At 38.3% G+C, this 21,108-nt stretch overlaps 1 protein-coding gene across 1 annotated transcript in view; it reads right to left on the bottom strand.

The window, feature by feature from the left end:
* The window catches only part of LOC140740300 (complement C3-like), a 250,059-nt gene extending 230,500 nt beyond the window's left edge, over positions 1 to 19,559 (bottom strand). Inside the window, exons 1-4 of the mRNA XM_073069454.1 lie at positions 19,446 to 19,559; positions 16,178 to 16,370; positions 15,168 to 15,330; positions 12,163 to 12,233 (exon numbers count right to left, since the gene is read on the bottom strand). Of these exons, the coding sequence (XP_072925555.1) occupies positions 12,163 to 12,233; positions 15,168 to 15,330; positions 16,178 to 16,370; positions 19,446 to 19,513 (495 nt within the window). The 5' untranslated portion in view covers positions 19,514 to 19,559. The remainder of the gene's footprint in view (positions 1 to 12,162; positions 12,234 to 15,167; positions 15,331 to 16,177; positions 16,371 to 19,445) is intronic.
* Between the last annotated feature and the right edge of the window lie 1,549 nt (positions 19,560 to 21,108).

Below are 21,108 nucleotides of genomic sequence, written 5' to 3'. Positions count from 1 at the left end.
ACAACTACTGCGATAGATGTAAAACTGAAGTAGCTACTTTGTCACATATGTTCTGTCATGTTCTTCATTAGAATTGTTTTGGAAATCTTTATTTTCTACAATTTCTAAAGCTCTGAAAATTAATTTATAACCTAATAGATTGACTGTTCTATTTGGAATAGTTCTGCATCATATTCAGGGTATCTCATCTTCAGATCAACATGTAATTGCATTTGTTACACTACTGGCAAGAAGAGCTATTTTATTAATGTGGAAAGATATTTCTTCCCCTCTATTAATTGAATGGTTTTCTCAAGTAATGTTATGTCTTAGTTTGGAAAAAATTAGAAGTAGAACGTTTGATCCTCGATTCGATTTTGAGAGAAGATGGGGTTCTTTTGCCAAATGTTATCATTTAATTTGAATTAAGCTATATGATTTCCTTCCAATTTTATTTTTTTTAATAAATATGAAATGGCGGTTGATGACTTTTTTTAATATTTAGATGATGGTCAAACGTATTGTTCCGGGGAGTTGATTCCTAATGGTTTTATTTTCCTAGTTAGATGGGGTTCTTTTTTTTCCTTCTTTTTCCTATATATATATAATTTCTTTTCCTATTTTTATATTTTATGATCAGCTTTTTTCTTCAGCTTTATTAATTGTATACATATTAATCTGTTGAAGTTTTGTATCATGTTATAGCTGTAGAAGATTATGTACCAATAAAAAGATACTAAAAGTGAAAATGAAAACTGTGCCCTCTCGTGCTAGCCATTTCAGGCCTGGGAAAAAGCCTCTGACTATCCACACGATCAACGCCTCTCATTATCTTATACACCTCTATCAGGTCACTTCTCATCCTCCATCGCTCCAAGGAGAAAAGGACGAGTTCATTCAACCTATTCTTATGATAACAGGTTATTAAGAAGGCAAACAGAATGTTGGCCTTCATTGCTAGAGGGATTGAATTCTAGAGCAGGGAGGTCATGTTGCAACTATACAGAGTACTGGTGAGGCTGCACCTGGTGTACTATGTGTAGTTCTGGTCTCCATACTTGAGGAAGGATATACTGGCTTTGGAGGCAGTGCAGAGGAGATTCACCAGGTTGATTCCAAGGATGAAGGGGTTAACCTAGGAGGAGAGATTGAGTTACCTGGGACAATACTCTCTGGAATTCAGAAGAATGAGAGGGGATCTTACAGAAACATACAAAATTTTGAAAGGGATAGATAAAATAGAAGTAGGAAAGTTGTTTTCATTGGTAGGGGAGACTAGAACTAGGGGATATTGCCTCAAGATTCAGGGCAGAAGATTTAGGACAGAGATGAGCAGAAACTGTTTTTCCCAGAGAGTGGTGAATCTGTGGAATTCTCTGCCCAAGGAAGCAGTTGAGGCTTCTTCGTTAAATATATTTAAGATACAGTTAGATAGGTTTATACATAGTAGGGGAATTAAGGGTTATGAGGAAAAGGCAGGTAAATGGAGCTGAGTTTATGAACAGATCAGCCTTGATCTTATTGAATGGTTCGATGGGCTGAATGGCCTACTCCTGGCCTATTTCTTATGTTCTTATTAGGGATGTTCCCCAATCCAGGCAACATCCTTGTAAGTCTACTCTGCAGGCTTTCTATGGTTTCCACGTCCTTCCTGTAGTGAGGCGACCAGAAATCAGCACATGTCGGGGTCCGGTCCGGTCCAGAGCCCGCATTCCGGGTCTTGATTGGTCCGTGGACTCTGGACTCCAGGTCTTGCAGCTGTCCCTCCCATCACCCTTGAGTCAGTTAGGATCCTCCTGGCTTAAGGAGGTACACCTGTGGCCAATTCAGCTGCAGGCATTTATAAGGGGCCTTGGGACTGAGACCAGGCGGGTGGTCGTTTTGTTCCGTATCCTGCTCCATATCCTGTTTACCCTGCCCAGGTTCTGACCTGTTCCGCATCCTGTTTACCCTGCCCAGGTTCTGACCTGCTCCGCATCCTGTTTACCCTGCCCAGGTTCCAACCTTGTTCTGTCCAGGTTGGTCTTGTTCCCCTGCTTTTTCTCGCATGCGCTGGTCCCGCTGATCTGCCCGTCTTGCCTTGCTCACGCTGTCGTGCTGTCTGCCTGCCTTTCCTGAGTTACCTGGGGATCATGGGTGTCGTGCTGGTCATCCTGGACCTAATCCCCGTTCTACCCCTTTGCCTCCGTTAGGCAGGTCCGGCCAGACTGCTGCTGCCCGGCGGGGCGTTCTGCCCCTTTCTCTCCCCCCTCCCCGCTTCTGATGGGTTGTGCCCCGCACCTGCCTAGGAGTCTGCATCTTGCCCAGGCCTCCGTGTTTCCGCCTGGGAGGCGGTCCTACCCGGGATTTATGCGGCCCGCCCGGGAGGGGGGGGGGGGCTCTCCTCCAGCCAAGCCATGTATCTCAAGGCCCCACCTCCTACCCGACCTCTGGGATCCTCCTGCCTCGCCTGACTCTGGAATGCTGCTCTGCCTGCCCAACTAAGACTCTCTGTCTGCCTGAACCCCAGCATCACCTCTTGCATGCCATGGCAAGCCCCTCCTGTCCTACCCCTAGTACTTCAGTGCCTGCATCCTGCACTTTGGTCCATTCCTGTCCCTGCTCCTGACAGCACAAGTCTCCAAGTGGGGTCTGACCAGGGTCCTATATAGCAGCAACATTACCTCTCGGCTCTTAAACATAATCCTACGGTTGGTGAAGGCCAATGCACCATATGCCTTCTTAACCACAGAGTCAACCTATGTAGCAGCTTTGAGTCTCCTATGGACTCGGACCCCAAGATCCCTCTAATCCTCCAAGCTCCCAAGAGTCTTGCCATTAATGTGATATTCTGCCATCATATTTGACCTACCAAAATGAACCACCTCACAACTATTTGGGTTGAACTCCATCTGCCACTTCTCAGCCCAGTTTTGCAATTTATCAATGTCCTGCTGTTACTTCTGATAGCCCTGACACCCCCAACCTTTGTGTCATCAGCAAATTTACTAACCCCTCCCTCCACTTCCTCATCTAGGTCATTTATAAAAATCACGAAGAGTAGGGGTTCCAGAATAGATTCCTGAGGCACACCTCTAGTCACAGGCCTCCAGTCAGAGAATCAATCAACTACTACCAATCTCTGGCCTCTCCCACAAAGTTAACATCAAATCTAATTCACTACCTCATCTTGAATGCTGAGCGTCCAAACCTTCTTGACCAACCTCCAATGCCGGATATTGTCAAATGCCTTGCCTAATGCCCACATAGACAACATCTACTGCTTTGCCTTTATCCACTTTCCTGGTAATTTCCTTGAAAAACTCTATAAGTTTGGTCAGTATAACCTAACCCACACGAAGCCTTGTTGACCATCCTTAATCAGTCCATGAAATTACTTTAGTCAGAGGGTGATAAATCTGTGGAATTTGTTGCCTTGAGTGGCTGTGGAGGCCAAGTCATTGGGTGCATTTAAGGCAGAGATAGATAGGTTCTTGATTAGCTAGGACATCAAAGGGTATGGGGTGAAATCAGGGGAGTGGAGGATGACTGGATGAAGTGGATCAGCCCATGATTGAATGGCAGAGCAGACTTGATGAGCCAAATGGCCTAATTCTGCTCCTATATCTTATGGTCTTATGTCTATCCAAATACTTATATATCTGATCCCTTAGAATACCTTCCAATTACTTTCTCACAATTGATGTCAGACTCACTGGCCAATAATTTTCTGGGTTATGTTTAGATCGTTTTTTAAACAGCAGAACACAATATTGGCTATCCTTCGATCCTCTGGTACCTCTCCTGTCTCAAGGATTATTTAAATATCTCTGCTTGTCTCCCATTGGGTCTGAGGGAACACCTCATCAGTCCTGATGAAGAGTTTCGGCCTGAAATGTCGTCACTACCTCCTCCCATAGATGCTGTCTGGCCTGCTGAGTTCTGCCAGCATTTTGTGTTTTTATTTACTTCCAGCATCTGCAGATTCACTCGTGTTACCTTGTTGGTCTATTGGGATTTATTCACCCTCATTTGCCTCAGGATAGCAAACACCTCCTCCTCTGTAATCTCTACAGGGTCCATGAAGTTGATGCCACTTTTCCTCACTTCTACAGACTTTGTGTCCAACTCCCAAGGAAATCCAAATGCAAAAAAATATATTTAAGAACTCCCCCATCTGTTTCGACTCTGCATATGGATTACCATTCTGATCTTCCAGAGTACCCCTAGCTCTTAACATACCTCTTGAATCCCTTACATTCTCCTTCACCTTGTCTGCTTGAGCAACTTCATGCCTTCTTTTAGCCCTCCTGATTTTGTTTTTAAGTTCCTCTGGCATTTCTTATATCCATTAGCACCTCATTTGTTCCTACCTGCCTATACCTACTTTGCACCTCCTTTTTTCTCTTAACCAGGGCCTCAAAATCTCTTGAAAATCAAGGTTCCCTACACTTGTTATCTTTACCTTTTATTCTGACAGGCACATAAAAACATTGTACTCTCAAAAATTTTGTTTTTGAAGGCCTCCTACTTACCAAATGCACCTTTGCCAGTAAACAGACTGTCCCAATCCACACTTGCCAGATCATTTCTGATACCATCAAAATTGGCCTTTTTCCAAGTTAGAATCTCAATCCATGGACCAGACTTTGAAACTAATGTCACTGTAGTCACTAGATGCAAAGTGTTCCCCTACACAAACTTCTGTCAGCTGTCTGTCGCATTCCCTAATAGCAGATCCAGTATCGTGTGCTCTCTAACTGGGACTTCTACATACTGATGAAGAAAACTTTCCTGAACACATTTGATAAACTCTATCCCATCTAGTCCTTTTACAGTATGGGATTCCCAGTCAATATGTGGAAAGTAAAATCACCTACTATAACAATCTTATGTTTCCTGCAACAGTCTGCAATCTCTCTACAAATTTGTTCCTTTAAATCCCACGGACTGTTGGGTGGTTTATAATTTAGCCACATTAATGTGGTCATACCTTTCATATTTGTCAGATTCATGCATAAGGCCTTACTAGACAAGTTCTCCAGCCTGTCCTGATGAAGCACAGCCGTGATATTTTCCCCGACTAGTAATACCACCCCTTCTCCTTTAACCCTTTTCACTCTGTCACATCTGGAACAATGGAATGCCGGAATATTGAGCAGCCAGTCCTGCCCCTCCTGCAACCAAGTCTCACTAATGATTACAATATTATATTTCTGGATGTTGATTCATGCCCTGAGTTCATCTGCCTTTCCTACAATACTTCTTGCATTGAAATATATGCGGCTCAGGACACCAGTCGCACCATGTTCAACCTTTTGATTTCTGACTTCGTCTGAGAACATCTGCCTTCACAACATCTCCACGAACTGTTCTGGCACTCTGGTTCCCATCCCTCTATAACTGTAATTTAAACCCCACTGTGCAGCATTAGCAATCCTTCCCACTACGATATTAGCCCCCCTCCACTTCAAGTGCAACTGGTTTTTTTCTGTAAAGGTCCTACTTTCCCTGGAAGAGAGTGCAATGGGAGGTCACCAGGAGACGCTCATGGAGTGAGTGCTGTTTCAGATTCGCTCCATAACCTTTACTTTTCTTAACCTATGATCACCCTTATTTAACTTACTTTTACCTACACCAAAAGATTCTTGCTACTTTTTTGGACTTATCTTTAAGAGTGTACTGTGAATTTTGAAGAAATGAGCACAGAAATGGCTTTGAGATCTAAAGGGTGAGACCCTGGGAAAGATTCTAATGGTAACGGAAAGAAAAAAAAGATCGATCCTAAGTGCACTGAATTGACTTATGAAATGTTATTGGAGGTTTTAAATGAAAAATTTGAAGAACAACGACAAATTTTCAAACAAGATATAAAGGCTTTTCAGGATTATATGGATAAGACTGATTCAGTAGTTAACCAGCAGCAAGCGCTAATTGCAACTTTGCAAGAGGACGCTCGGAAGCGAGACTTGATAATTGAAAAACTGGAGCAGAAAAGATCTTCGATGATTAAACAGGTGGAAACACTTAAAGCCAAGAGTGTCAACTTTAAAAATCGGTCCAGAAGACAGAACTTACGCATACTTGGTCTCCTGGAAGGTATCGAACAAGGGGACCCCTCAAAGTATTTTGCTCAACTTTTATAGGATGCTTTCCCTTCTGTATTCCCAGACAGTCCTCCGTTACTTGATCGCGCCCACAGATTTATGCGCCGATCATTGAGTTCTTCATCTAAACCACCTGTTGTAATTGTTCGATTTCATTATGTGCATGTCAAAGAGCAACTTATTCGTGTGGCTCGGCGTTTAGGGATGGCTAAATTCAAAGATTTCGAGTTTAGATTAGTGGAGGATTTTAGCCCAGAAGTAATGAAGGCAAGGCTTCTTTTTAAACCTCTGATGTCCGAATGTTATGAGAAAAATCTAAAACCAGCGCTTTTATACCCTGCGAAGCTTAGAATCTTGCCTCTGAATGCACCATGATGTGTTTTTCTCTCCACATCTGAAGCTCGAAGCTTTCTGGATGAGAACTACCCTACTGCTTCGGATTTTCGTCTCTAATAAATGAATGATTTTGATCATTACAAGATAGTTTTTGTTTCCAAAACCAGATTTTGTTTCTGGCAATTGGTGTAGGTTTATTCTATATTTTATATTTTAATTAAAGTTTTTTTTTCCGATGTACTAATCTTCTTATTTTACTTACTTTAACCACTGTACTTTATTTTTGGTCATTATTATTAACCCTTTGAAGGTGAATTTTTTTTTAACGGTTTGATATATATCCTTTTCATTTTTTGTGTGACTAAGATGGTGGTTTCTTCTCTAAAATATTTCTTGCTTTTTTTTAGATTTTGCCATTTTTTTTCTCTTGTCTTCTTCCTATAATGCATTTCTTATCACATTTTAACTTTTTGTTTGGGTTTTAATCCAATTTATAAGTTACTAGTGTTTATATTCTTTTTGGTTTTTTTAAACTAGCAATTATATTAAGAAGTTTGTTTTAGTATAGTGATAATTACTTTTTTGGAGTTTGGGTGGATCTTTTTTTCTCTCTTTTATATATTTGGAGTTGCCTTCTGCTGACACGGGGGTAGATTTAGTATCATTCCTTTTTTTTCCCAGCCTTCTCCAGGCTTGGGATGAGCTTTTTTTTCATGGATGGGGACTGGGGGTCTCTTTTCTAAATCTATTGTTCTTTTTACCAGTTTTTTTTTTAGTTTTTTCATTTGGGCTGATTTTAAACTACTAAAATGTCCGCGATGTCGTCGCTTCCGGGACTGCCCCTTATTTTTGTTCCTCTTCCGGGTGCATGAGTTCATAATTTGGTTAACTCTTTATATACCAAAGGGTTGATTTTAGAAATATGGCTCAGAGCATTAATTTTGTCTCTTGGAATACTAATGGCTTAAACCATCCGATTGAACGGAAAAAGATTTTCAAAGTATTCCAAAGACTGAATGCACATATTATTTTTGTACAAGAAACTCATGTGAAGAAAGAGGGTAATCAATGTTTTTTTAGGTTTTGGAGGGTCAACAGTACCGTTCGAATTCGAATGCCAAAGTAAAGGGAGTTTCAATTTTTATTGACTCCTCTATTACATTTGTCCAACACGATATTATTTCGGATCTGAATGGTAGATTTTTGTTAATTACTAGGTTACTTTTTAACAAAAAGATTGCTATGGTTAATGTTTATGCTCCAAATGTGGATTATCCTAATTTTTTTAAGTCCTTATTTACTTCTCTACCTAATCTAAATGAATATATGTTGTTAATGGGTGGTGACTTTAATTGTTGTTTAAATCCTTTGCTGGACAAATCTATATCCACTCAGACTTTACCTAATAAGTCGGCCACTTACATTATTTCTTTTTTGACTGATAATGGAATTTTCGATATTTGGAGATTTCAGCATTCTAAGGACAAAGAGTTTTCATTTTTCTCACGTTTATCATTCTTACTCGAGAATTGATTATTTTTTTATTGACTCTCATTTTATTCCATCTGTAATTGGTTGTAATTATGATATTATAGCCATCTCTGATCATGCTCCATTGAAACTTTCTATTAAATTTATGGATACAGCTTCTAGTGTTAGGCAATGGCGATTTGATTCTACCTTACTGCAAGATCCGGATTTCATTACATTTATGAAGGAACAGATTGATTTCTTCTTTTCAACTAATTCCACAGATGATATTTCTTGTGGAACACTTTGGGACACTTTTAAAGCATATATACGTGGACAGATTATCTCCTATTCTGTTGGTTTGAGAAAACGTATTAAGAAGGAAACTCTTTTATTGGTTGATAAAATTAAAGAAATTGACAAGAAATATTCAACTGCTCCTAGTAAGGAGCTTTATAAACAAAGGGTTGAACTTCAAATGGATCACAGTTTATTACTTACATCTTCGATTGAAAATCAATTAATGAAAACCAGATCTGATTTTTATATACATAGTGATAAATTGGGTAAACTGTTAGCTAATCAATTGAAGAATGCTTTGGTTAAACGTCAAATTATTAAGATTCGTCAACAGAATGGTGAATTGACAGTTAACCATGATGAGATAAACAAATCTTTTCAAGATTTTTATACCTCCCTGTATCATTCTGAATTCCCTCATGATCATAATACCATGTATGATTTTCTTGGGAAATTGAATTTTCCAAAATTATCATCAGATGATCTTTCAATATTAGAAACTCCTATTACGGATGCAGAAATTAAAGGGGTTATTTCCTTTATGAATTCTGGGAAAGCACCAGGTCCAGATGGGTATACAGTGGAATTTTTAAAGTGTTTTTCCTCTACTGTTTCTCCTTGGTTATGCAGGGTTTTTGAAGAAGCAATTAGATTGGGTAAACTGCCACAATCTTTTTATAGAGCTTCCATTTCTTTAATATTGAAAAAAGATAAAGACCCTACTGACTGTGCATCCTATAGACCAATATCCTTATTGAATGTAGATTCCAAGATCTTTTCCAAGTTACTGGCGTCCAGGCTGGAGAAGGTATTACCTCAAATTATCTCGGAAGATCAAACTGGTTTTATTAAAAATCGCTATTCTTTTTTCAATGTTAGGAGATTATTGAATATTGTTTATACTCCTTCACGTAGCACCTCAGAATGTGTCATTTCATTAGATGCAGAGAAAGCATTTGATAGAGTTGAATGGTCATACTTATTTACTGTGCTTGAGAAGTTTAATTTTAGTCCAACATTCATTTCCTGGATTAAACTGATATATCATACTCCAGTAGCCTCAGTTTTTACTAACAATCAAAGATCTCCCTTTTTTTCGTTTATTTCGGGGTACTAGACAAGGCTGTCCTCTTAGTCCATTATTATTTGATATTGCTTTAGAACCTTTGGCAATTGCTATTAGAGAATCACCGAACATTTTTGGCATTACTTGTGGGATGGATATACATAAGTTATCATTATACGCAGATGATTTATTATTATTTATTTCTGATCCTGAGAAATCCATTCCTGCAGTTATATCATTGTTGCCTCAGTTTAGTAATTTTTCTGGGTATAAATTAAATCTTAATAAGAGTGAATTGTTTCCTTTAAATAGACAGGTTCCAATTTATGGAAATTTACCTTTTAAATTAGTTAATGACTCTTTTATATACTTAGGGATTAAAATTACTAAAAATTATAAGGAGTTATTTAAGGTTAATTTTTTACCCTTAATTGATCAGATTAAATGTTTGTTCACTAAATGGTCACCATTATCTTTATCTCTGATAGGTCGGATTAATGCAATTAAGATGATTATTTTACCCAAGTTTTTAAATATATTTCAAGCGATACCAATTTTTATTGCAAAATCTTTTTTTGCTAATGTTGATTCAAAAATTTCTTCATATATATGGCAGAATAAAAATCCTAGATTAGGTAAAAAATATTTACAGAAGGCAAGGAAGGAAGGTGGATTGGCATTGCCTAATTTTAGATTTTATTATTGGGCAGTTAATATCTGATATTTGATATGTTGGTTAAAGGAATGGGATTTATCTTTTAGCCCTCATTGGGTGAACCTGGAAACTAAATCTGTAGAAGGATTTTCATTGGGTTCTATTTTAGGGTCTTCTCTTCCCTTTGCTCTTTCTAAATTGCAGAAATGAATTGGCAACCCGATAGTTAAACATACTTTACGTATATGGTTTCAATTTCGGAAATTTTTTGGGTTGAATCAGTTTGTTTTAACTATTCCTATTGTATCCAATTTCTTTTTTTATCCTTCTATTATAGACCAAGCTTATTCAACTTGGAAGACTAAAGGATTACTACGATTTTCCAATTTATTTTTGGATAATTGTTTTATGTCTTTTGAACAATTATCTAATAAATATAATTTGCCTAGATTTCATTTTTTTAGATAATTACAGATTAGGAATTTCTTAAATACTGTACTTCCTACCTTTCCAAATCTTGAGTCTTCGGGTATTTTGGAGAATGTGTTAGAACTAAATCCTTCTCAGAAAGGTGTAATATCAAAACTCTACAATATAATTATGAAAATACGTTCAGAGCCCTTCTGTAAGATTAAAAATGATTGAGAAAGAGAACTTAACCTTACTATCCCTATTGAGAATTGGGATAAAATTCTTCAATTAGTCAATTTATCATCTATATGTGCTAAACATTCATTAATACAGTTTAAAGTTGTGCATAGGGCTCATATGTCTAAGGATAAATTGGCTTGTTTTTATTCGTATATAAATCCTATTTGTGACAGATGTCATTCTGAGATAGCGTCTTTAACTCATATGTTTTGGTCATGTCCGCTTTTGAAAAAATATTGGAAAGACATTTTTGATATTATTTCCACGGTGTTGAACATTGATTTACAACCTCATCTTATTACTGCAATTTTTGGTTTACCAATGATGGACTCAATCCATTTATCTTCTTCTGCTTGTCGAATGATTGCATTTCTTACATTATTGGCTAGAAGATCTATTTTGTTAAATTGGAAAGAAATTAATCCCCCTACCATATTTTATTGGCTTTCTCAAACTATGTTATGTCTAAATTTGGAGAAAATTAGAAGTGTTGTATTTGATCGTTCTATTAAATTTGAAAAAACATGGAGACCATTTATTCAATATTTTCATATGATGTAATGAGACCCTGTTCCAAACCTATTCATTTTTCCAGTTTTGATTATACATATGTTGAGAGGATTGGAGTTGGCGACACTGATGATTTTGTTTTTTTTTATAGATATTATCAACAGCCCATTTTTTAAAATTATTTTTTTCTCTCTTTCTTCTTTTTTTCTCTTTATTAGTTATTAGGTTGTTAGATTAGTTTTTTCTAGCATAATTTTTTTTTCTTTTTCTCTTTTTTGTTTTTTTTAATATATATTATGATATAACCTAGTTTTGCTTTGTTTATATGTTATTTGTATCATTTATGATTTGGGAAGACTTAATTATATCGTAACTATTGCTTGTGTATCCTTTCATGTTTAGTATAAATTTGTAAGTTTGTAATCCCAATATATATTGATAATAATAATAAAAAGATTGAAAAAGAAAGAAAGAAAGAGAGTGCAATGATCTGAAAATCTTATACTCTCCCTCCTTCACCAATTCCTTAGCCACATGCTAATCTGTGTAATCTTCCTAGTTCTGCCTTCACCCCCGGGTGGCATGGGTAGCAATTTTGAAATCACAACTCTGGAGATCCTGCTCTTCAACTCCATGAATTCCCTATGCAGAACCTCATCATTAGTCCTACTCATGTCATTGGTACCTACATGGACCACGACCTCTGGCTGTTCATCCTCCCTTGAGAATGCTGAGTACTCAATCTGAGATGTCCTAGATCCTGGCACCAGAGAGACAACATACCATCCGCGAATCTCATTCTTACCCACAGAACCTCCTTTCTGTTCCCCTATTTAATGAATTCCTTATCATCACAGCTCACCTCTTCTCCCCCCCTTGCCTTCTGAGTCACAGAGCCAGACTCAGTGCCAGAGAACTGACCACTGTGATGCTTCTCATGTTCATCATTAGCTGCACAGGAGCTGCAAATGCCATCTTTTATTGTTCATTCCTCTGCTCCAGTCTGAACAATACCTTTACAAATTATGTCAGAGAGAAACTACAAATCTTCACACACTGTAGAGGGTAAGTTTGTTACTTCGTGATAATTATAAAACAAAACATCTTACCACAAATTCAACAATTGTTGGGGCTCTGTTCGGTTTCAGGTCACTGTCCACTGTGAGCAAGCGATAAAGCACTAGAGAAAAGTACAACACAAAAATTAATCTGTACTACACAATCTAACCACCTACTCAATGGTGTTACCATGACCTATTCCCTGGGGGGGGGGGTCATTAATGATTAAAAACTCAACAGGAGCAGCAAATCAAACACTCTAATTATAACAGTGTGTCAGAGAGTGGGATTCCTGTGGTGAGTGCCTCATAGCCTGATATCCTGAGACCCTTCCTTAATCTAAAAAGCTCAAGTCAAGAAGAATTTGGATGGCATGGTCGTGTGGTGGGTTAGCACAACACTTTACAGTACTGGCAAGCTGGGCTCAATTCCTGCTGCTGCCTGTAAGGAGTTCGTACATTCTCCCCATCACCACATAGGTTTCCTCCAGGTGCTCTGGTTTCCTCCCACAGTGCAAAGATGTACTGGTTGGTAAGTTAATTGGTCATTGTAAATTGTTCCATGATTAGGTTAGGATTAAATCAGGGGACTGCTGGGTGACATGGATCAAAGATCTCTTCATGCTGTGTCTCAAATATAAAATAAAATTTTCTGGAATAATCTCCACTTGTCTGTATAAGTGCACTGCCATTATTTTCAACATGCTCAGCACAAAGATGCTAAAGCAGCCTGTATGACGAGTTCATTGACCACCCTCAACATGTATTCCCCCTATTACCAGGTGCAATGAGGAACCGATACTACTTGTTTTGCCCAGCCTACTCCAAGAGCACCTACCAAGCCCTCTGCCTAGATCACCAATGAAGACTATGGCATCAGGCACAAACACCTCCACCACAGATGGTATGTGATGTGGTGCTTCCCCTCCACATCTCACGTATCATCCACACTTGGAAATACATCTCCAGTTCTCCACTGTGGCTAGGTCTAAAACCAAGGGCTCTCTGCTGAACAGCACTAAAAATGCCTTCACTAGAAGGACTGTAGTACTTCAAGAAGGACCCTCACATCTATATTTTCAAGTCATTTTTGGAAGGCCAATAAATACTGGCCTTAACAGCGAAACCTGTATTGCAAAAACAAATACTGTACAGTAAAATAAATTTACATACATTATTAACTAAGTATTTGGTATAACAACTTGGTATGATTGAGTGTCTTGTTAGAGAGCAATGAAGACTCAATGACATTTCTAAGTTCTTGGGCTACACATTTCTCTGAAGAATATCCATGATCAAGACTTTTTTATAAGAATTCCATTTCTAAACTTCCTTAACTAATCAAATTTAAATACTTCAGGACTTGTGGACAGATTTGAACTTGCATTAAGAAATATTTAGAATTGAAGAGTAACATAAACATCCTGGTATTAAATCATCTTTTCAAGGACAATTAGTGAATGGACAATATTTGCTCCATTTCTAAATGATGCCCAGACGTTACTTTGATGTGACTGTATTGCTCGTGGCGCATGAGCAAAAATTTTTAAAAAAGTGTACGGGGCCTATCGGGACATTCGGTAGCACTTCACATCATTTGGTTTATTAGGTGATTGGCAAGGGCATATGGAAGGAGGTTAGTTTTAAGTGAAGAGGCCATCGTGGGAGCAGCCACTTTGGGATGGACAGGGTTAGAGTGGGGAGCAAGAGGCTTTAGTGTGGACATGTGAAGGTTAAGGCCATAAATCTATAAGACCGTAAGATAGAGGAGCAGAATTAGGCCATTTGGCCCATCAAGTCTGCTCCACCATATCATCATGTCTGAAGGTTAAGGTAAACTGCCAGTAAGTTTCTTTCTTATTGCATAGTTAGAGCAGTGAGTACACCAGTCAAGACAAGGGAATGCTCCTCCTGTGATATGTGAGAGGCTGAGGAGGCCTTGAAGACAACATTTGTAAGAAGTGCATACAGCTGCAGCTTCTTACAGACTGTGTTCGGGAACTTGAATTGGAGCTGGATGAACTCTGTAACATTCAGGAGGGAAAGGGGTTGATTCATTGGAGATATGGGGAAGTAGCCACATTGATTAAAATATATTTTATGGTCTCAGTCATTAACGCTTCTCTCACAACACCCACACAGCGATGTTACATGGTTGTAAAAACTTTCAGTTTAGTTTCTGGTTTAAGATGGCACTACTGAAGGTGACAACTTACTGGTAGTTCGAAAGGCAAGAAATTCAACTGAAAACATTATTAATAACACCTTTACTGAAGTAAATTGTGGTAAATTATCCACCACAAACAATGAAGAGGAAATTACAGGTGAAGCAAATTTGAGTGATGAGCCATGCTGGTGATTTGCAAATTTGATGCAGGTGGAGTTAGAGTGAGTGACTCATAGAGGAGGAGTCAAGGCACATGAGTTTTCATGCCTGATCAATTCACCCGGGTGAGAAGTTGGATTGCTCTTAGAACTGATCCAACTTGAAGAGGTTGAGAACAGCATCAGGTTAGGTGGCGCAGTCTAGGCCCAGAGTGAATTGCTGGATGGCATGGTTTAGGTCCAGAGCATTTGCTGCAGCAGGGCTAGGGTCCTAATGCAAGGTACGATCTTCTGTTAGGGACAATTTGAATACTAGCCCAGGCAGACTAAAAAGGCAGGATGTCAGGACTGGAGGCAAGGTTCGGGCTGATTTCACAGTGAGGCTGTGAGATTGCCTCAGTTGCTGTGTTTTATATCTGTGAGCTTTGCGCCAATTTGCCCTACAAATATCATGAACTGAGACTGAGGCTTTGAGCCTACTCTGGCCTGCTCCGGGGATTTGGATCTAGGAACTCAATTTGGTTTGGACTGCTGGTTGCCGCTTCCATTGTTTGCATGATTTGTGTTTTTTTTCTCTTTTTCTAATATTGGGTGTTGGTCTTTTTTTTAATTGGGTTCTTTCAGATTTCTTGCTTATGGCTGCCTGTAAGCAGACAAATCTCTAGGTTGTATAATGTATACATTCTTTGGTACTGTATTAAATATACTTTGAATCTTTGAATGATAGTTACCAGTTTGAGATGGTGTGTAGATTGGTTTGTCAGTCTGGATAAAGATGTGTCCTGTTTGGCGTGTTATTAAGATAACACTCTGCAAATTAAAATGATTTGATGTTGCTTCTAAAGACACATACTGGCTTCCTCTGGATTCCTTTGAGAGTTTTTCTGCAGGTATCTAACAAAAAATAAAAAAATCAACAAAATCAGTGTGTTTAATTTTAGATATTATATTAGCCCCAATTTCCTTCACTCCAAACTCAGGCTATGAGGAATCCATATGGTGTAAAAATTCATCCTTGCTTTGGTAGTGTTAAGCGCACTGTGGATTACCAATCAGACATTCGAGTCAAGTCAAGACCACTTGACTCCACTTCTGAAATTTACTTCAATGGAACTGATTTTCAGAAATATGGCTCCATCCAACAGTCACTGCCATAGTTCACATTTAGACTACCGATCTAAGAATGCATATCCACCCTGCAACTGTCTTCACTGAATAGCTTGTCAATGTCCTGAAGGTGTTACCAGATGGAAAACGTAGATATTCAGAAGCCAAGTAATAGGCCTGGAGGATGCAGAATAGAGCAGAACTGGCATGGAAAAATCTTTGAGACATGTGAAACTAATGGAGGTTACAGGTATCAGCATGGACAGTGACAAGCAGGGATCTGCAGTCTCCTTGTATTGTTTCTAGTAACTAAAGACATACACACATTCTGAAATTCCAGCACAACCTTCTGCAAAAAGTTGAATTTACAATAAGCACAAGAGCATGATGCTGCTTGGTATTTGTCAACAAACTGAACCCTACTGACATTCATGTGAAGATATACTGGAATGATATGAAGAGAATTTGTAATTCATCAGGAATCTCTCCCTTTCCTCAAAATGCTGAATAACTTACAGAGTGATAATAAGAAAGTGCAGTAAAATTGGTAGAAAGAGCTCCCCATTTATGCTTGAAGTAAAAGCTACTACTTTGAACAGCCATTAAAAGTGAGTTAATGTATTTGTCCATTTACCTTAACAGTGGCAGAAGCTATATGGTTGTTAGCTGATGTCAAGTGTATTTTGGTTTGACATAACAAGTTGGTACTTTCAGGGAAAATCAATAAACGAACATCAACATCAATATCAAAATTGACATTGTGAGCTTCCACAATCACAGTTTCTTCACTTTCAATTCGGAAAACATTGGGACCAGTCAGTGTATATCTGTAGGAAAATTGAAGAAAATTAATGTTTCATAACAGGAATCAAGAAAGTTCATTTCATTTCAGTTCAGTTTCAGTTTATTGTCATTCAGAAACCACAAGTGCAATGCAGTTAAAAAATGAGACAACGTTCCTCCAGAATGATATCACAAAAGCACATGTCAAAACAGACTACACCTGAAAATCCACATAACATTTGGCAATCCCCAATCCAGAGTCCGGAAAGGCTGCTGCGTATTAATATCACGCTACCATCTTAGCGCATACCCCAGAAAGGAGCTCCAAAGCCACCAGTCAAAACAAGACTACCCAGACACACCAAGTCAGGAGACCAACTCTAGCACCCAACAAACGAAAAATTGAAGCTACAAGACCTGCACAAAACCACATAGTTACAACATATAGTTACAGCAGTGGAAACAATAGCATAATTGATAAAAAAAAAAGATCATGGGCACAGTAAAAATGTTTTCTTTGAAAGTGTTTTAAAAGTGTTTTCTTTATTAAAAACTATAGGTGTCATGGGCAAGGCCAGATTTTTGACTATCTCTAATTGCCATCTGAAGAGAGTGACAACCATTTTCTTTAACTAAAGCCAGCCAGGTACATGAAATTAATAAAAGATACTTAAGTAGAAAACAATCTAAAGAGCCAAGCTAAGTCTTTGAACAAAGGTATTAAAAGAAATAGGGGCACAGTGCTTAAATTCCTGACTTGGATTCAAATCCCACCATATGATCTGGGGAATTTAAATAGTTAATTAGATAGCTTCAGTGAAGACCTTGCTTCAATACAGTATCTGAAACTACTGGATCATTATATAAACTGTTGAAAAATAAATTTATCATCCTCACACAGTCTAATTAAATGTAAGGTTCCATGTCTAAATAAGACAAACACTCCTTCTCACTCCTCTGAAAGTAACCTTGCAGTTCAAGGGCAGTAACACACACAGTGTCATCTTGTTTCAGACAACAACCTTATTTTAATTCTTCTGCCTAGTTACCTATGAAGATGGTGAAGCATACATGGCATGAAGCTACTCCCTCAACATGAGAGGGAATGCCAAAATTTAAATCTGATGAGTGAAGAGATGGCCCCGTCAATCATCTTCCTCCATAATCCCTTCAGAACAAAGTCAGAATCATGAGGACAAATCATAAATCAGTGTCACTACCCTGAAGGAAATTATTTCAAAGCTCTGCACAAAATTACACTACACAATTTGAACTTCCAGTATGATTCTCAAGCATAATTGTAGTTGCACTGATAAAGAATGCATAGTTCTTTTCCAATAATTGTCTTTATTTAATGGAACCTGTTGCAAAAGTTTAAAATGATCTAGTGAAAAAATGATTTTCCTTCACAATGAGAGAATTGAAAGGCACTAAGTTAATCAGGTGCCAGACATCTACAGTAGGCTGGGATAAATGACGAAAACACTGCACTGAAATTTTTTAAAGTTGTATCTATAGTGCTGGTGCGTGGCCAAGTGGTTAAGGCTTTGGGCTAGCGATCTGAATGTTGTTAGCTCGAGCCTCAGCCGAGGCAGCATGTGTGTCCTTGAGCAAGGCACTTAACCACATACTGCTCCTGCACGTTTATAGCCCAGTGGCAGTAGTTGGTGCAGTATGGACAAGACAAGAGTCATTCTAATATAAGGCATAAAATTAATTTAATTGAAAGGCAATTAATACTGACTCATTGTTGATTCACTGGTAACTGCCTGTTTTTGGATCCAAATTCTGTGACTTAGATTAAAAACAACCAAATAATTGTTTAACAATATTACATCAGTATTAGTTGGAATAAAATGCATTAAGGTTGATATCAGTGAGTTCCAGCTGGGACATAAAGGAATGTAAGTTATGAACATAAGTGATTTTGCAGAAGCTGGAAATCGAGAGTAACACATACAAAATGCTGGAACAACTCAGCAGGTTAGGCAACATTTATGAAGGGGACTAATGGACGATGTTTCAGGCTGAGCTAAAGTTATATTAAATGTGAAATGATTAGCAGAATCAATAGCACAGTGTTGAAAACAGCAGACTATGCTACACCGTGGGACTGAATTTCCATTTAGGGATTTGTTCCCTGTGAGCAGATATGCTGATGTTATTGCTGGGAACTAATTTTTTTCTATAGAAGTTAACTGCCCAAAGTGACTTGTCTTGATTTGAAGCCATTTTCTCTGGGATTGGTACATGGGGTGACTATTTTCAGCCGAGCAGTTTCGGTTTGTGCTTAGTGGCATAAGTAATTGAATCACAATTAGCTATTGCCCATTAAACCTGTATTGGCTCTTTGAAACGTGAGGCACCATTCTTTTCTCTAAGTACTGCAATCCATTTCCCTTCCAGGATTTATCAATTACTTTAGAAATTAATATTGAATCAGATTACACCATATTTCCAATTCCACCATGTAAATAAATGTTCCTTCATGTCTTATTGGTTCTTTGTCAATAGCCTTAAATCTTCATATATTTACCAATATATTTAGTTAGTTTTAATAATGTACCTGAATGAAATTAAACTTTAAAAATTTTGTTTAATACCTCTCACAAATAAAAAAATCATGAGATCTCTCCTTAACCTTTTCTGTTTTAAGGATAACAAACCCAAGATTCTCTAGCCGCTTTGAATAATAGAATTCCCTCACCATGGACAAACTCAATGAATCTCCTTTGTAGACTCTCTAGGAATTTTCCTTTGACTGAAGCACATAAGCACAAAGAAAAATAATGCTATTGAGAAACAACTATGATTTAATAAGAAAATGAAGTACTAACTAGAGGTAAAATAAGACCATAAGATATGGGAGCAGAAGAAGGCCATTTGGTCCATCGAGTCCGCTCTGCTATTCAATAATGGCTGATCCAATTGTTCCAGTCATCCCAACTCCCCTGCCTTCTCCCCATACCCTTTGATGCCCTGGCTAATTAAGAACCTATCTATCTCTGAAAATTCCACTAATCTATAGGAGGGGAATTGCTTGATCATGCTGAACAACAGAAAATTTCTAAATATCGGAACATAATGTACATTAAATTGAACTATTCCCTAATACTTACAGAGGGTCACCAAGGGATATTGCAGGAAGAGACACCAAGAGAGCAAATAACAGAGAAGTCCATCCCATGGTGAGTGCTTCACTGTGGCAAACTTTCCAAAATCATGTCTTTGCATTATATAGGAATTAATTGCAGTTATTAATATTTAACAAATGAGATATTTATTCTTCAGTGAACTTTAAAACATAAACAAATATTCACTGTCCGTAGTTGTTTAATCAAGAGTTAATTTAAACCTGGGAATCCGGGAAGAATAGTGGTATCTCGCATTTGTCTGGGATTTAGAATTTGACCTTGACTTACCCAGATAAGTAGCACAAACAAACCTTACAAAATGCTACTTTCAAAGTTTTAAATTGAGCAATTTTAACCCTGTCCAGAATTAAAATTTGGGGGAGCGTTATATGAAGTCAGCTTTGTAATATCATAAGATTATCTACAGTCAAATCACCTCAGATTCTCATTTTGCATCCAACCAATTTAAATAGCATTTTACACTTTCTTACTGAATTACTCCACCCCTATCTTGACACTAACTTCCCTAAGAGATAAGGTCATGGTAAGGAAAGGCATGAAAATTTACAAAAGTTTACACCAAACACTACTTGGAATCAAAAGAAATAGTGAGGTGACCGATGAGTAAATTGTAAAACAGCAGCTTAGGTATAAGTGCAGTGACTTGAAATGATTATCCTGTGACTATTGACTACATAAGTGTGGCGTGTGGCCAAGTGTTTAGGGTGTTTGACTAGTGACCTGAAGGTTATGAGTTCAAGCTCAGATGAGGCAGCATGTGTGTCCTTGAGCAAGGTACTTAACCACATAATGCTTCGTCAGTTAGTCCTGATGAAGGGTCTTGGCCTGAAATGTCGACTGAACCTCTTCCTATAGATGTTGCCTGGCCTGCTGCGTTCCCCAGCACTTTTTGTGTGTGTTGGAATGCTCCAGTCTACCCAGCTGAAAATGGGTTCCGGCAATAAAATGCTGGGGGGTCAACCTCGCAATAGACTGGCGTCCTATCCGGGGGGTGGGGGGGGGCAGTCATGTACTCTGAGTCACTTCATGCCACAGAAACCAGTATAAGCACCGGCCTGATGAGTCACAAAGGCTCAGACTTTGACTTGATTAACTACATAATGGTTCCAGTCATTCCCATCACTTCAAAACACACACACACACACACACACACACACACACACACACTCACACACACACACACACACACACACACACACACACACACACACACACACCACTTACTTTACACTCTGTCTCTGTCTTATTATTTCTCTCTCGTATTATCTCACCCATTTTACCCTCCATCTCTCCTCTGGTTACTGTGTCAATGAAAAGTCATGACTGAATATGTAGCTGCTGTGAGATAATGGGTGCATGGGTTCAAGTAACTCTGCACAATATGGAGATCTACTGAGAAAATGAATGTTATGTCCCAGCACTAATTGATAGAAATTGTTGTGTAGCTGGAACAATGTGTGATTAGGCAGAGGACTTGTTAGGAAATGAGATTTCTCAATCTATTGACTGACACTGGTCTCAAATTTTGTGTCATGCATGTCAATGCCCTGGATACCTGACTTCATCAATTCATGCTGAAGGAAGTTTGTAATTACTGTAGTGTCAATTTGGATATAGAAACATAGAA

This window comes from Hemitrygon akajei, chromosome 16 (genome assembly GCF_048418815.1).
Source record: "Hemitrygon akajei chromosome 16, sHemAka1.3, whole genome shotgun sequence".
Classification (NCBI taxonomy): domain Eukaryota; kingdom Metazoa; phylum Chordata; class Chondrichthyes; order Myliobatiformes; family Dasyatidae; genus Hemitrygon; species Hemitrygon akajei.
The sequence above is the reverse complement of the archived record's forward strand: the minus strand, read 5'-3'. Positions and strand labels throughout refer to the sequence as shown.